At 35.7% G+C, this 17,877-nt stretch overlaps 2 protein-coding genes across 8 annotated transcripts in view; one reads left to right on the top strand and one right to left on the bottom strand.

The window, feature by feature from the left end:
- The window catches only part of LOC115410502 (formin-like protein 1), a 50,128-nt gene extending 40,667 nt beyond the window's left edge, over positions 1-9,461 (top strand). For 3 of the 6 annotated variants that reach the window (XM_030122160.1, XM_030122155.1, XM_030122159.1), the window contains exons 22-26: positions 822-985; positions 1,220-1,321; positions 1,541-1,633; positions 2,572-2,686; positions 8,675-9,461. In XM_030122160.1, the coding sequence (XP_029978020.1) occupies positions 822-985; positions 1,220-1,321; positions 1,541-1,633; positions 2,572-2,686; positions 8,675-8,775 (575 nt within the window). In that variant the 3' untranslated portion in view covers positions 8,776-9,461. Of the gene's footprint in view, positions 1-821; positions 986-1,219; positions 1,322-1,540; positions 1,634-2,571; positions 2,687-5,295; positions 5,407-8,674 lie in introns of all 6 variants that reach the window. The other 3 variants (XM_030122161.1, XM_030122156.1, XM_030122157.1) reach the window with 2 other exon arrangements.
- Positions 9,462-14,758: 5,297 nt separating this feature from the next.
- Positions 14,759-16,568, bottom strand: LOC115410586 (keratin, type I cytoskeletal 14-like). 2 transcript variants are annotated; one of them, XM_030122287.1, is made up of 2 exons: positions 16,454-16,568; positions 14,759-15,985 (listed from the first exon to the last, which is right to left on the bottom strand). In XM_030122287.1, exon 2 carries the CDS (start codon positions 15,931-15,933, stop codon positions 14,923-14,925), a length of 1,011 nt encoding a protein of 336 aa, XP_029978147.1. In that variant the 5' UTR covers positions 15,934-15,985; positions 16,454-16,568; the 3' UTR covers positions 14,759-14,922. The 2 variants fall into 2 exon arrangements, with proteins under 2 accessions (XP_029978147.1, XP_029978148.1); XM_030122288.1 differs by having other exon boundaries at positions 16,461-16,568.
- Positions 16,569-17,877: the final 1,309 nt, after the last annotated feature.

Here is a 17,877-nt window from a genome sequence, read left to right as displayed (position 1 = left end):
TTTCTTAGAAATCATAGTTTATAATTTTTATATTTTTATGCTCTTTTTTGCATGCCATTTTTAAATGCCAGTTTGTTTTGGCTGTTTTAATTTCCTAGTTAAATTTTTTTCATTTCAGTTTTTACACTTTTATACTTATCCTAAATTCTCTTGGCATTGAGCGTGGACAGCAAAGTAAGATTTTTATTGTACAGGGAAACCTGTTTCTTTGCCGTACACATGACAATAAAATACTTTGAATCCTTGAATCCTTTGAATCCTATGATACATGTATGATCCAGTGATGGGTTAAATGCAGAAGACTAATTTCAATGTGTGGTGCATGTATAAGTGTGTGAACTCTACTGACAAATAATATTCTCTTACATTACAAACTGGATACACTTAGCACCAAACCATGTGTTTAATCACTTTACTCACAAATAGTATATTTAATTCAAGCACCTATGAGGACCCATGTGCATAAATTGATTATAATATTCATTATTATTATTATTGTAATCACCAGGAAGTGAGAATCAGTGTGTTTTTATTCATGTACATCAGTAAAATGCCCATATATCTACAGTGGGAGTGGGTCCACTGTATAGAGCTGATCATGATGCACTACCATGTTTCTGCAGAAGCCCAGAACAGACAAATCAAACAAAACCTCTAATGAAGGATGACTTTCCTTTATTAATGCCCACCCTGGACAGTTTTAGGCTTCATTTGTTATAATCTGCATCTTCACTACTATCCTCACCAAACCCTCAGTGCACCTGTAATGTGCAGCTAAGGTCATGACATAAGATAGATGTTTTGTCTTGTTTTCTGTCTAGTGTCTTTAGACAGCATTCTGCAGGATGTACGAGCTCTGGAGCGAGGCATGGAAGTGACCAAGAGGGAGTTCTCTATAGACAAAGAAAACCCAGTTCTTCAGAAGTTTGTGAACAACAACAATAAGCTGCTGGATTCAGTCATAGCAGATGGCAAGACTGCACAGGTCTGCAAGAAGTCATATATCCTCTATGAGAGAAAACTAGTAAAAAGAGAAAACTACTACTGTTCATTTAAACTGTTCCATTGGCTTTTGTAATTACTGAACAATTTGTTTCTATGCATCTCTTTTTTATCTTAGTTTTTTGTTTCTTTACAAAAAAGCATTGCTGTACTTAGTCATAAACCTGCTATTTATAAAAATAAAAGTAATGCTTGCCTTTTTTTGTCTGTTTTACAGGACGTTTATGACTCTGCTGTGGAATATTTCGGCGAGAACTCAAAATCCACTCCACCGTCGATGTTCTTTCCTGTTTTTGTCAGATTTATCAAAGCGTACAAGGTCAGATAACACTAATTTTATAGATTTTTTGAATGAATGAGCTGACAGAGCAGATAGCTGCCACAGTGATAATGGAAAACACCATGTACTGTTTACACACAGCCCCTTTGAGACTCCCACTATGAGCTCGTATTGTACCTTTAGTCGACCTTCACGTGTAAAAAAGAATGTCATTATATACTTCTGCAGTTTTTTATTCAAACGGTGTGTTTCCTGCAGCAAGCGGAGCAGGAGAATGATCAGAGGAGGAGGCATGGCCTGAACTGTGACGCTCCAACAACTCCACCTAAACCTGAAATACATGGAAACAAGGTAACGTAGAGAAGGGGCGGAGCTTGGAGGATACGGTCTGTTGTAATACACTGTTGAGTTGCATTATGGTAAATGTAGGATGTTTTGTAAATTTTGTTTTTTTCCCAACTTATTACCTCCGCCAAGGAGGTTATGTTTTTGCCGCCGTTGGTTTGTCTGTCTGTCTGTCTGTCTGTCTGTCTGTCTGTCTGTCTGTGTGCAAGATAATTCAAAAAGTTATGGATGGATTTGGATGAAAATTTCAGGAAGTGTTGATACTGACACAAGGAACAAATGATAAAATTTTGGTGGTGATGGAGGGGGGGCACCGATCTGCCTTGGCGGAGGTCTACGCTCTCTGAGTGCTTTTCTAGTTTTTTGAGTTTTTTTTCAGTCACAGGTTGCATGTATACAACACACCTTTGTATATAAAAAGATATGAAGTCAGTAACCTAAGCGACAGTAATATATAAAAGCAAAATAAAACCTCAACAAAGAACAAAACAGACAACAAGCAAACAGTCCCTCGACATTAAAAATTACAATTATATGGTCCTATGTAGGTTAATCAGTGTAAACATGGTCCATCTCAGCATTTAAGGAGCCTCATTACACACATAATCTCAGGCTCTTATATGTTCAGGAGGAAATTTGGTTCAGTTCATTCCAGTCCAGCCACATATGTGAATACAAATGACAAAAAATAATCAATCAGGGATAGCAGGGAAATTTAGATCTCTAGCATATGAAAGAAAAGGAGTCCACATGGTGTGAAATTTAGTCTTGAAGCCCTTAAGTGTATATTGTACCTTCTCTAGATGTATGGACTTTGATGCTTCTGTAACTTGTCTGGGGTTCAAAAGCTTTAATTTGAACCGTTTTATGCTGTTTTAATGGTCTGTCAGCTCCTACCAGTTGTTAAATGTTCACCAACTTTGACCCATTTTTTGATATTTTAGGTTTCTGTTGTATCCAAGCTGCCTCAGATGGATCTGATAGCGGAGTTGAAGAGGAGGCAGGTGTCTCCTCTGGTGAGGGAGGGGAAGGATGGAGCCATCGAGGACATCATCACAGGTACACAAATCTGTGAATGTGGGAGTGTATGAAAAAGTACTGACCGCATCCTCACTGGAATAAGCAATCCAATCAGTCATGTACAACTACTGATGAATATTCCATTAAAGTAAATCTGATGTCATAGTATGGAAAGGTTAGGCACAAAATGTGGATACATTCTGAAAAATCTGATAGCTCCTGTTAGTGTTTTATTAATATATGTTATGTTAGATGTTTAAGGTTGGTAGCTTAATCTACAGCGATGCATTATATTAACCCATAAAGACCCAGTGTTACTTTTATGGTAGTTCCTAAATGAATTTTTCTCTATATTTAACCTGAAGTTATTTATCACCATTTATAACAATATTATCTTCTTTATTTTGCATTTTAATTTCAGTGAAAATCAGGTGTTTTCCTATATTTAATTCACTGATCATGTAGATGTTCATAAAAGCTCAGATTAAAGTTGAGGGTTATTATATCAAAAACAGAGAAAACTGATGAAAAAGTGACTTTTAGCGAAGATATCAATAACTGAACACTTAAACAATACATGTCATGAAAAAAAAGAAAAAGAAAGAAAAGAAGCAAAAAAAAAAAACAATACATGCTTCCATCCACTGTCATTGATCCAACTCCTTGGGTTTTACTGATGAATCAGTGTTGTAGAAGATGACAGTGTTTACACATTCACTACGAATATCCAAATGGGTCATATCAGACGACCATGAAAAGATGACAAACTGCATTTTACACCAATCATTTACATGTATTAATAGGATTAGTGGATCAACAGACATTAAACAATTACATCAATAAATGGTTTTGTTCGAAAGTGGATGCTTGGGTCTTTGTGGGTTAAATAAGATCTCTATATGTACAGGGTGACCCAAAAAAAACGGGAATTTTTGAAGTGCTAATTGGCAGACATGAGTTCCCGTTTTTTTGTGTCACCCTGTATACAGTGATACTATGAGAAGTAATGTTGTAGTTTACATGGGCTCAGAAACAGAACAGCCCATTTTCTTCTTTTTAACAATGCGTTTTCCATTAAATCAGGTGTTTTTAAAGTATGCTGAGCTCTCAGCCTGTCAAGGAATTCCCTAGTTTATCACAAAAAATCAAAATAAACACATATGAGGTTATGAGGAGATGAAAGGAAATGCAGCTAAAAGTGTAAAGTTTACCTCTGAGATGTAGTGGAGAAGGTATAAAATATTGATAGAAACAAATCTCATTTATTCTTCATTCTTCATTATCTCATTTATAGTTGATAGAACCTAGTTGTCAATCAAGGGAGGTCCAATCCAAGTGCAACAAGTGGTGCCAGGCACAACAAACCCCGCCCTTCGCACATATTGTAGCTTATTTTAGCATCAGTCCAGCTGATGTCATCATGTCTGTGCATGTGCTGATGTCAGCATATCAATTACCTCTATATATGTGCCAAGTTTGAAGTAAATTGAGATGAAATTGATGTTTTTGTAGACGTGAAATATTGCCCATTATAAGTAAATGGGAGAAGAAAAAATATTTTAAAAATTCATTAAAAAATATGACCTTTGACCTACTTTTCCCAAAATGTAACCATATCTATCCTGGTTCACTGGCAATCTATAAACCTAATTTTATATGAATTCAACCTATAGTTTTGCTGCTAAAGAGATTTTAAATTTCACCCATTATAAGTAAATGGGTAAAAAAGAAGATTTTTAAAAATTCATAAAAAATTTGAACTTTGACCTACTGTTCCCAGAATGTTAGTTCAGGCGCCACATGCAGCCCAGTTTTATCTCCAGTGGGTCAGATTAATAAAATAATAGAATAATAGCAAATAAATAATGACAGCTCCACATTTTTTTTTGGTTTAAAACAACATTTACAAAGTATCCTTTCACAATAAAATGTGAACCCATAAATAACCTGAAATGTGTTCAGAAAAATAAGTGTAATTTGAACAATATTATTCCCCTTACTGAACGTTTTATGCCTTTGTAAAACTATTGCCATCTGTACATTGTAATGCACAATGTAAATGATAATCTGAGACCTACGATTGCTAAAATTAAAATAAATCTCAGGTTGTAAATGGTTGTTCAGGTTATTCCCATTTTTTTGTGAAAGGATAGTTTGTAAGTGTAAATATTTTCATCCTGTATTTTGTTTTTTTTTCACAGTAAAACACAGAAACATTTGGAGTTGTCATTATTTATGGGTTATTCTTCTATGATTTTACCGGTTCGGACCCTCTGAGGTCATACTGGACTGTATGTGATCCCTGGCTTAGGCTGGTTCTACTTCTGCTAAATGACTGACCTTGCACAGATATTGCAGGGATTCTCCTCACACATTTACATAAAGCCCATGTTCAATATGCAGCACGTGTTTAATCCGTCCTTCACTCTTTCTTAATCTCATATATGTGCTCTACTTAACATTTCATCCTGTTTACTCTTTTATAGACCAGTCAGCTCTGTGTCCCAATCCAACATCTACTTTCTTCTTTATGGCTCATCTGACTTTGACTTGTCCTTGCTTTACTTTCACTCCTTTGTCCCTCTTCTTCTTCTTCTTCTTCTCCTCTTCTTCCTCTCGTCTCCTGTTCCTCCGGCTGGCGTTTTCAGCTCTAAAGTCCGTGCCCTTCACGGCTCGCTCTGGCAAGCGCTCGTCTCGTCTCCTCTGCGACTCCGTCTTCAGTGACGACAGCGCTCCTTAGATCCTTCGGTACTGCGCATGTGTGTCTACCTCTCTCTATTTTACTCATCATGATGTTGCTTTATTTTAAAACCGGGAAGAAATGGTGGTTAAAGAGCTTTTCCTTTTTTCATGCACTTGCCAGATGGATTACAGTGACATTAGAAGATAATGTTCCAATTATTAATAAACAGGACCCTTCTAATCTACCTGGGTCTGCAGCACTTTCATTTCTATACACCATACGTCTTATATATAGACATTTAGAAACACATTTATTAAGGCCTTAGTCCATATTCTATATTTTCCTTCAGTAATGTCACAATCTGCTTTTTCAGGTTGATGTACATGACTTACAATGTTCATTCTCACTTGATAAATACACTATTTTTTTTAACATTTATTTTATTCAAAAAAGGAAAAACAATATATAATGCATTAAAGATACAATGTCTTGAATTGTTTTTCTTAGTTTAACCAACCAAATCCCCTCCCTCCCACCCTTCCCACATACATACAAACTGCCACTAAACATGAAACAAAACAAAAACAAAAAAACAACCAAAAAAAAAAAAAAAAAAAAAAAAAGGGGGGGGGGGGGGGCACACAATAAAACAATAATATAAATCATGATATGGGTAAATTGAATAAGGGACACTTTCATGCATTCTTTCTAGCTTACAGGGTTTATGATGCCATGGGAGGATGTTGAGCCTATCAAAATACAAACTTAAGGGGTCCTGTAACTTATGGAATTTTCCAATAATGTTCCAATAAATACAGTATTTGAATAAAAGAATAACACGTTGAACATATTTCATCGCCAACACAGAACACTAATAACAAATTCCATAACAAAATATCATATTGTGCAAAATATAATTGCGATAAACATTTTTTTTTTTCTTTAGGGCTAGTTTGTTTTGTTTTCAGAGCCCGCTTTTGCTTAATTTTTATTCATAATCGATCTTTTTATGACTGTTTTCAGTGTTCTAGCTCTAGATTTCTGAAATATTCTTTATGTTCTGACCATGAATAATCATGTTAAACCATATGTGACTGGTTGTATCTGACATATTCAACTCTCACTTGGGAAGAAAAATCAGCCTCAGAAATCAAAAGAGACAGTGATTTGACAACTATTGTGATAATTATTGACAACAAATAATAAGATGTAAGTGTGATGTATTGTAATATTTTTGACCATGTATTTATGTACTAAAACAAACAAGTAGAAGATTTCATATCAGCTTTACTCCAAATTGAACAAATGTTAAACTACTAATGATTTTGTGCATATTTAAATTGTAGTTCATGTACACTTTCTCACTATCAATACACAATATTTAGTTTATTGAAGGAAAGCTGTTCATGTAGTTAATGGTCTTGTAGTCATACAGAACAAGTGGTGCCAGGCACAACAAACCCCGCCCCTTGCACGTATTGTAGCTTATTTTGGCATCGATCCACTTTCATCCATATTCAATATTTGTTAAATATAAAAATTATATATGTGCCAAATTTGAGGTAAATTGAAACAAAATTGATGTTTTTATAGACATTTGAAATTTCACCAATCACAAGTAAATGGGGGAAAACAAATATTTAAAAATATAGCAAAAAATTTCAAAAAGAAGCTTTTACTTAGATATTTTGCAGAGTTATGTCTAAAATTAATCTCTATATGTCTGCAATGTTTTAATAAATTGAGTCAAAATTGATGCTTTTATAGTGATTTGAAATTTGGCCCATTATAAGTAAATGGGGAAAAAAAAAGATTTTAAAAATTCATAATTTTTTTTACTTTGACCTACTTTTCCTAAAATGTAATCACATTTATTCTGGGTCACCAGCAATCTATAAACTCAATTTGGTATGAATTCAAACAATAGTTGTGTTAAAGTGTTAACAAACAAACAAACAAATAAACCATGTCCACACTAATCCAGTTATTTTTTCTGAATGGGCTTTTTCCTCTGTCGACATGACCTTCATAGTACAAAATATCTGCATTACTGTGGAAGAAGCTTTAATATAAAATATTACAGTACAGACGACAACGTTGGCTTGTATTAGAAGTTGCTAAATTTACAGTTATGGTCCACGGAATGTATTAGAATGTTATGGTCTCAATCATTCCATCCACAAAGAACTAACCTTTTCATTTTGGCTTATTTGAACATATATGGTGCCTCTAGTCTAGACTGCATTGTACCTGTACTATACAGGTCATCAAAATGGTAAAACAATTAGATGATTACACCCTCTGGGATTTGCACATACTAGTATATTAGTGCTCAGTTTGAGGAAATGGAAGATCACAGGTTGGAACAAAGTCAAATACTCACAAACTGGCTGCACTATGACTGGAGGGCATCAGGAGGGTTTTTTTGTTTTTTTTCTAAAAGGTGCATGTGGTTTCTAAATTTGGCACACACAAAAGAGTTTAGACTTTGCAGCATAGCATGTTTAGTATTGGATCTTCTGAAGTGTCCTGGATAGTCATCTTTGAATAACTAGTACAAGGTCTTCACTGGAAAAAATGCCCCTTTAAAAACAAATTTAAAAAATAATAATTAATACAAGATATTTTTGCTTGAATTGAGCAAAAAAATCTGCCAATGAAACAAGTGAAAATTATCTTGGTAAAATTTCTTGAAATAAGATTTTCAAGATCTATTGTGTAAAAATAGGTTTTTATATCTCACTGAAAAGTTACTATTTAGGTGATTATGTCTTCTTTTAAGTCACTTAAGTTATCTATTCCTTTGGCAAATTAAAAAAAAAAAAGAGTACTTAAAGTTTAAACTATTCAGAAATGTTGAATCGAGATGGTTGATGTGTTTTTGTTGTTGATTTTTTTTTTTTTTGTTATTATTATGGTGTGAATACTCGATGCTGTACACATTTGAGTTGATGTAAGCAGTGTATTAGTTGAAAAGGATAGGCAAAAAAATAAGCTTTTGCTTCTAGCCTATTCCTTTTTTGGTTTTTATGTTTATTACGACTGATACAATGATTGATGTAAAACCAAAATAAATTCATTCATAAGTGTGATGACATATTTTAATTAGAAATGAGAAAAATACATTTGGTAAGATTTAGATTTTTTTCAGTGTTCAGACTAAAAAGCAGCAAACCAAGTCCTCTTTTACCCACTAAACCACTACTGACTTCTAATCTGCAGCTCAGTATTGCTTTATAAATGTTTAAATCTGCTGCTCAGATAGAAGGGGTTTCATCAAATACCCTTTTCAACCCTGTGTTTAGTATTTGTTTTAATATTCTGTTCCTTGTTCTCAACCACAGACCTCAGAAACCAGCCCTACAGACGGGCAGACGCCGGCCGGCGCAGTGCCAAGTGGAAACCAGGACAACAGCTCCATGTGTCCTCAGACATCTCCCTCTAAATCTCTATAAACTGGACTGAACGCTTCAACCTCACAAGCACAATAGGTGGGATGTTAAGCTCGCCGTTGCAGAGATCAGTATCTCTTGCATGTTGCGGAATGCAGAGGCGAACATGCATGTTTTTACTGGATAAAACAGACGAACCTGCTGCACAAAGACATGAAAACAGCATGTCAGCACGAATGTAAACCCATACACAATATACTATGTTCACACACACTCATACTCTTACACACACTTTGGCCTGGAGTACAACTTTACCACTTGATCACTGTAGAAATGTTACATGAAGTGCTCGACATAATTTGGATCACACGGTACGAGTGAGTATTGGATTTACTTGATGTTAATGACACTGGATGTCAAATGCGCTAATTAAGACGATTATGTGGAATAAGAAATGATGTACTTTATTAACGCCACTCAGAGATCACGGCCTCGGCTAAGTGTGGATTAAAACGATGTGATAGACCACTCATGAATCATCAATTTGATAGTTTTTTTTGATTATTGCAAATGATTGAACACAAGGAAAAAAAAAAAATTAAGCACTATTGTCCATCTTTCTTAAGTACCACTCAATCATTATGCTTAAGATATGAAATATATTTAAATTATTTTTAATACCGAAGTTTAAGAATTAGTAACTTCTTTGCTTCTGCATTTCAATAAATAAAACATTTTATACTGTTCTAACGTCAGTGTGTTTGTAATTTCAGTTCATGTCTTACAGTGCAGTCTTAACCCATAAAGAGCCGGTGCTACTTCTGAGGCAGTTCCCAAATGAATATAAGTGGTTTATCAACATTTATTCTAATATTATTCTCTCTATTTTGCATTTTTCAGTGACAGTTAGGTATTTTCCTATACTTAATTAGTTGATCATGTAGATGTTCATTAAAGCTCAGATTAAAGTTGAGGGTTATTATATCAGGGTTTAATTAAAAAGCATTAAAAATCATTAAATAGATTTTATAAAAATCAAGGCCTTAAATGGAATTAAAAAACATTAAATTCGATGTCCAGAGGCATTAAAAAATTTTATACACTTGATGGAAAATAAAGCATTGTTTTTCACAATTTATTTTGGTTATATAAACATTTAATAATTTTGATTGGAAGTATAGTGTGATGATTGACAGGTGGAACCCTTTAACTGTCTATTGTTTATGGCCGATGCACGAACTCACACCACCGGATGTATGGAATGCAATGTGCTGTGAGCGTGCTCATGCTGTGGCGAAAGAGTGGAGGGAATATTAGCAAATGTCGGAAAAATGGGAAAATGCAAGTTTCAGCAGAAGTGATTGGAGGAGGAACTGTTCAGAACCTGGTAAAAGCCTGTCGACGGTAAACTGTCATAAAACTGTATCTGCAGTTGGACATAAATTTGTTTAAAGTGGCGTTAAAGAGGGCATTAAAAAGCATTAAATTAGATTTGCTGAAACTCTGTATATCAAAAACAGAGAAAACAGAAGAAAAAGATAATGCAGCCACATTCTTAAAATGAAAAAGCATTTTTGCTAATGCATTTGAATTTTGGAATTTTAGATTTCAAACTGAATTTTGGTAACTACTTGCTGGGGCAGATTTTTAAAATTAAATCTCAAATGTATTTTACTTTTTCATTTTAATTAAGTTACAGAATGAGCAATCTTGAATAAGAAAATGAAAAGATTGGATAATTATTAATAATTGTATTTATGAGTCAAATAATGCAGCCATATTCTTAAAATGAAAAAGCATTTCTGCAAATGCATTTTAATTTAGATTATGGTAACTAATCACTTCCATAAAAAAGTGACTTTTTCAGTCAAATTTATCATTAACTGAACATAAACCCATTGATCCAATTCCGTGGGTTTTACTGGTGAATCAGTGTTGTAGAAGATGACAGTGCTTCCATGGTAACTACGGAGCCAAAAAATGCATCATATCTGATGACCATGAAAAGATGACGAACTGGATTTTATACCAATTATTTACATGTATCCTACTATAATGGACGTTCTATGTCTAGTGCGTTTGTCCGACGTGTGTCCCGATGTTGCAGCACGGGAGGGCGTATGGGTGCAATGCCGCTGTTGCACCATGGGAGGGCGCTATGTTACAATGGCACCATGGGTACAATGCCGCTAGTTGATAAAATTAGTGGATCAACAGATATTTAACTGTTTATATCAGTAAATGATTTTGGTTTCCAGTGGATGTTTGAGTTAAGAAACTAGGATAAAAATTAATTTGTAAAATGCTGCAATTGCAGTTTAATTGTAAGGCACAGATGTTAGTTTGTTGAAAGGAGCGAAACATTACTTTTGCTAAAATAATTGCAACAGATGTAGTCGAGCACATACACCATTACACATAATGAGAGACAAATGCAACGCAGCAGCACTTTTGTATTCATAAGATCCACAAGATTGAATCAAGTAGAACAGCTGCTCAGGTACAGAAGACATGAACAAGGCAGAAACAGACAAAAACGAAAAAAAAAAAAAAAAAGAAGCAGCTGACAGTATAAAAATCACCTACCATATTATGAGAATGTGAATTGTTGCAGTTTGAACCGTACGCCCTGTGATGTTCATTATACAATCAAACAGAAAGGGAGTTCAAGACGCAGCATTTTCAGGTGTTTTTTTTTTTTTTTAGATGAAAGAAACTCATAGCAATAATAATAGGGGCTTTTCTGCGCTTATGACCTTTGCTTTCTGCAGATCTTTAATCGCTCAAAAAACAAAAGACAGAAAGTTTCAAGTGACTGTCTCCTGAGAACTGTCCCAATGTGGCCAATTAGGCGGTTTCATTTGAGCGGCTGCAGTCAGACCTCAAAGCATCTGCAGTATTTTCCTGTTTTGTTTTACTTCCCCCACCACTGGAATCAAAGTCAGTGTAGGTTTAAGTTTTAATAAAAGATTTGTCCAGTTAACTGTTAACCAATGAATAGTTTGCATCTACTATAAACTTATAATAGATGCAAAACTATTATAAAAACAAAACTATCACTGAGAATTGAACACATAAAGACCCAGTGCTATTTTAGTGGCACTTCCAAAATAGTTTTTTCTCTATATTTGACTTTTCCTAAGTGATTTATCACCATTTGTTATAATATTAACCTCTGTAATTCATGTTTTTTTAGTGTTAATTATGTACTATATTTAATCCAGTGGTTCCCAACCTTTTTTAGCTCGTGACCCCATTTTAACATCACAAATTTCAGGCGACCCCAGACAGTTTTTCACTAAGAATTACTTTGTTTTTTATCATGTAATAGTTTGCTATACTATGTTGCAAATAAACATTAATTTTAGACAATATTTAGGCTATATAATGTATAATATACATGCATATACTCTGTTTGGTCTGTTTTTTTGACTGCGACTGTGTCCGGGCAGGTTGAAGCGTAGTAATGCACGCGGTCACATGATCGGCTCAATCAAGATATGCCATCTCAAATATTATATCCTGCATTTTATTTGAACTTGATTTTTATTAGGAAAAGTGTGTGATGTTTTAATTGTAATGAAATATATACTGAATCATTAAAAAATATTTTTTATTAGTATTTTTTTTTTTTTTTTTTTTTTAGAATTTCAGGTGACCCCATTTGAATATCACAGGACTCCATGGTTGAAAAACACTGATTTGATTCAATGATCATGAAGATGTTCATAAAACCTCAAATTATGGTTGAGTTATATCAAAAAAAAAAAAAGAAAGAAAACTGAAGAAAAAAGCGTCTTCTTCAGTCAGATATATCATTAACTGTGTCTCCATCCACTATCTTTGATCCAACTCCATGGGTTTTAATAATAAATAATAATAATAATACATCGGTTTTATAAAGCGCTTTTCTAAGTACTCAAAGACGCTTTACAATAAACAACCAAGGGACAAACATACATCAAACGGGTAAACAGATACGAAGTTAATACTAAATGGCGATCGAAGAACAAATACAGAGACAAATACTGACAAAAAAAAAAAAAAAACACACACAAAAGAAGGTTGATGAGAGTGGATGACGTTGAATGGGCAGTCAGTTTTCGAATGATGATCTGAAGAGGTGGGATTTGAGTTAGCTTTTGAATGAGATGAGTGTGTCGGAGTTCCGGATGTGAATGGGTAGGGAATTTTACTGGTGAATCAATGTGGTAGAAGATGATGTTTCCATGGTAACTACGGAGCCTCTGAACGTCCAAATGGGTCATATCTGATGACCAGGAAAAGATGATAAACTGTATTTTACACCAATTATTTATATGTATTGATAGGATTAGTGGATCAACAGGTCTTAAACATTTTAGATCAGTAGATGTTTGGGTCTTTATGGGTTAACGTGAGTAGATGGAGATGAATGGATGAACATCTTTTAATTTCATTTTTATTGGTGATAGTGATTTTATTTCATGTCACTTTTTCCTATGTGAAGAAATTACACATTATACACTCATTACACTACAATACAAGCATGTTTCACATTTATAAATATGTACCTGCAGATGAAGATGAATATTACCTGAGCATCACTGAAACAGTAAATTAAATGACTGAAAGTACAGAATATGAATGATTACTTTTCAGTTCATTTTTGGCACAAAGTGAGGAAATTATAAAACACCACATCCCTAATATCCTTACAGTATTTACCGAATAAATGACTTCATTACCTTCAGGCTGTTAAACTGAACATTTATGATGGTGTTATGTCTTAATCAGTTTGGTATATTATTACTATTATACTGTAGATGCTTCAGGCAAAATAAACAGGTGATTGAAGTTAAAAATGTCAAAAAGCTGCAAGAAAATATAACACAATCATGTTATTTTCATTGATTCAGTATTTTTATTCAATAATAGCTCTGAATGCAACAAAATTAGCATTAATCCTGCAAAAAAATAATGAGTTTTGCCCGATTCCTGACTAACAACAACCTCAACCCCTCCAAAAAATATGTAAAATGTTAATAAAAACAGAATGAGCACCCATATTTTATCCATGAGAGCAGAGAAAACGTATCAAAATGTTGAAACTAAGAATAAGATCATTCGGAATTGCTCCAAAAAGTTGGTTCAGGGCCTCGTTTACCAAAGTGTAGCATCCTCCTGTTCTTTTAACACCAGTCAGGAAACATTCAGACCAGTTCCTGGAGGTTTTGATCTGATATAGGATTATATGAGGATGATAAATAGTTTTGGGTCGTCTTTGTCGTACTTTTCATTTCCTATTGCACCAAATGTCTGGACTGGAGTTTATCTCAGATTGGTGAACGTTTGCTGCTGCTTCTCTAAGATACTCTCTTTAAACCCAATCATATCTCTGACCTTTAACCTACTACAGTCTACTCTCGTTAAACCGCCCGCCGTTATACCGCCATTTTCGCTCACCGCCGACCAAAACCATTGCACAAAAATCCACAATGCATTATTCCATTAGCGACCGCCATTTCCGCCTATCGCCATCCGCCAGCCCAGTTCCATGCACAAACAACACTTATACCATTGATTTCCCGACCGTTATACCGCCAGCGTGATTGCCATCGAGTACACATAAATTTTAACAATGCACTGAAACAAACACGCCAGACGCTGATCGCGACAAGCTACGAGTAGGTCTACGGAACGGCCACCGTTCAGTTATCGCAGAACACTCAGTAGGTCAGGATGTCGGGAAGAGGACGTGGGATTAAGCCAAAGCCTCAAGATGATGGGGTGTCATTTCCCGACACGGTATAATAATGCTTAAAATGTTTCCCCACTTTAAATGATCCCTTACAACATAACAGAATCAAGATTTATTTAGAAACGCAATTAGAACGGGTTAACGGAGGCAGCATAGACATCATATAGTAAAGACATGCACATTATGGACGCAACCCGTTGTAACGCCATTTTCGCTATACCGCCAATTTGGCCGTGAACGGAAGTTGGCGGTATAACGAGAGTAGACTGTACTACAATTCAGTGCACATATATTCCTCCTGCTGTTTCTTTTTCGTACCATTTACTTTCCCAGTATTTGTTCTCGCTCTCCAACTTCTTAAAGACATGTTTCTGCCATCAAATTTGTACATCATTGCATTCTTCATTTACATTTTACACAGCATCCCAACTCTTCTGGAAATGAGGTTGAATATTTACAGTCAACATTTCCTCAGTGAAGCCAAAAGCTTCTCAACCTCCGCTTTCATCTTCTGCAGCTCCTCAGTGATCTGAGTGCTTTTCTGAGCCGCCTCTTCAATCCAGGACATCATTTTAGCCTCATCTTTGGTCGTCTGAATCTTACTGAGCACTTTCTCCGTCGTTGCTAGAGCAGTAAGAGTCTTTGTACTTTGTCCAGCGACACTGCCAACACAGGCGCTCCACTCCATTTTCTTACTAATGGTTTTGATTCTGTTGAGTTCCTCCAGAAGTGGTTTAATAGTCTCCTGGTAATCCTGCCCAGTCTTCTGTAAAACCTCCACTCTTTGGATCTCTGCTTGTTGGGTTTCTGATTGTTGTGTTTTGCGTATTTCTTTAACGTTATAATTCAGGCTTCTCACTGCACCAACAGCGACTCTCAAACCACAGAATCCCCCGAATGCACCTCCAATTGCTCCACCTGTTGCCCCAACTGTCTCCCCAAATATGCTATATGCTATTGCACCACCGGTTGCACCACCAATGGTGACCCATGCTTGATCATAGATGTCACTTTGAATCGGATGACCAGTTGCCTCTGCTGCGGCTCCAATGGCACCGCCAAGGGCACCAGAAAACGTGCCGCCGACTGCGCCCCCAATTACACCGCCTACAAAACCGATACTAACACCAACTGCATTAATATCAGAGCAAGAACAGTCAAAAGCGACTACACCGTCTGTGCCAACAGCACTGCTTGCTCCGCCGGCTATTGCTCCTATGGTTGCACCAAGTGCCGCACCAAGTGCCCCTCCAGCTAATGCTCCAAACAGAGCTCGGGATGCTTTGTCCCATCTCTCTTCCTTCTTCTTCTTCTTACAAATTTGGACGGCCAACTGTCTGAGGCCGTCTGAGGCCCGAACAAGGTCGTCTTGACGTTGACTGTAGAGCTCTAGGAAGGATGCTGAACTTGTAAGGAGGCTTTCCTGTAGTACATGATTTTCCTCATTATTCTTTCTTTTAAAGATCCACATGGTTCACAGCTGTGTTTGTTATTGGTGTGATTCTTATGAGGGACAATTCAACCTGTATGAGGAGGAAGAAAAATACAGATTCAACCTGGCAATAAATGTACGCAGAGGAACAAACTACAGCTTGTGAGATTATAATTGCCCTACATACCAACTAAAATGATTGCAGGGCAGGTTTTAAGAAGGTGTGGTTGTTTATTTTCATTTTCTCACGTAATCCAAAGTAATGACTGTAGCAATCAGGTCTTGATCCTAAGGCTTGCCTTGTGCCTCAACACTTTTTACATAGAAAGGATTACATTAAAATCAGTGTGACAGCCCACTGTGACATGATAACAAGCTGCTTTGACACATTCTGGCTCCAAACACTGTGTCAAATTACATTTTTCTAAAGTATTTATCCTGTGAAGACATGAAAAATCTATATGAAATGCACCCTCATGCTGCTGAAAGGATGTTAAGCAGGTGTTTACATTGTTGTAGCGGTTTCATCTCAGCATCTGCTAGTTTCATCTGCACTTACCTCGTACCTTCTTTCCTTTAAGTTCAGGACCAACCGCTGCTGCTTTCTCTTGTCTCTCGTCTCTAAATCAGCGTGGCACAGTCAACGGTAGGGAAATTAACATTTGCATAGTCTGAAGAAAATGTGACTTTACAGAAAGAGCAGGAAGTGGAGCGGTAAAAGGGCAGGGCTGCTTCAGATCCACATGCCTCATGGGAAAAACGGGTTGAACCAAACATCGGTAAAAATCACATAACACACAAGCTCAAACTGTTCATCTGCATATGTCACACTAAAAGCACAAACATTATCTGTGCACTTTCTGAACTGCTTAGTGGTCTATATCAGGGGTGTCAAACATATGGCTTGTGGGCCAAAACCAGGCCACCAATAGGTCCAATCCGGCCCATGGGATGAATTTATGAAATGCAAAAATTACACTGAAGACATTAACTGTCACAGGTGTCAAATTCATTCTAGTTCAGGGGCCACATACAGACTGATGTGATCTCAAGTAAAGTAATAAAATAATTACCTATAAACAATGACAAGTCCAATTTTCTCTCTTTGTTCTAGTGTAAAAAAAAAAAAAAGGTCAAATTACATGAAAATGTTTACCTTTACAAACTATCCTTTAAACAAAATGTGAATAACGTGAACAAATACGAACAACCTGAAATGTCTTAAGAAATATAAGTGTAATTTTAACAATATCATGCCTGTTCTAAATTCTTCTAGATCTACTGTATATGTTGTAATGTACATGTGTAAATGATAAACTGAGACATAAGACTGTTAAAATTAACTTTAAAAAAAAAAAAGAGATTAAAGGTTGTTCATGTTATTGACATTTTTAAAAGGATAGTTTGTAGATGTAAACATTTTCATTATGTAATTCTACTTTTTTCACACTAAAGCATAGAAAAGTTTGGAGTTGATATTATTCATAGGTTCTATTATTATTTTACTGCAGACAGTGGGAGAACATGCAAACTCCATGCTCCACTGTAAAACAACACTTAATCAATAAATAAGGATATATTAATGTTTTTATGATTTTTTTTACATTCCATTTGTAGTAATAATGAAATAACGTATTAACTTTACACACAGTATATCGAAATGTATGATGGACAGAGAATCAGATGGTTTACATTTTACACATTAGTATTTAATACATGGAAATAATAAATAATAAAATGACACAAGTACCCAAAAATGTTTTATAGTGGTTCATGTCTTGACAGCCACCATTGTTCCGTCTTCTTCCACTTATCCAAGTCTGGGTCAGGGGGGCAGCAGCCTCAGCAGAGGAGCCCAAACAGCCCTCTCCCCAGCCACTTCCACCAGCTCCTCCAGGGGAATCCTGAGGCGTTCCCAGGCCAGCCCACAGATATAACCCCTCCAGCACGTCCTGGGTCAGCCTGAGGTCTCCTCCTGGATGG

Source organism: Sphaeramia orbicularis, chromosome 19, assembly GCF_902148855.1.
Source record: "Sphaeramia orbicularis chromosome 19, fSphaOr1.1, whole genome shotgun sequence".
NCBI classification, from domain to species: Eukaryota; Metazoa; Chordata; class Actinopteri; order Kurtiformes; family Apogonidae; genus Sphaeramia; species Sphaeramia orbicularis.
The sequence above is the reverse complement of the archived record's forward strand: the minus strand, read 5'-3'. Positions and strand labels throughout refer to the sequence as shown.

Bases quoted from the DNA above. Each gene is read 5' to 3' on its own strand.
- LOC115410586 (XM_030122287.1), bottom strand. From the start codon at position 15,933: ATGTGGATCTTTAAAAGAAAGAATAATGAGGAAAATCATGTACTACAG.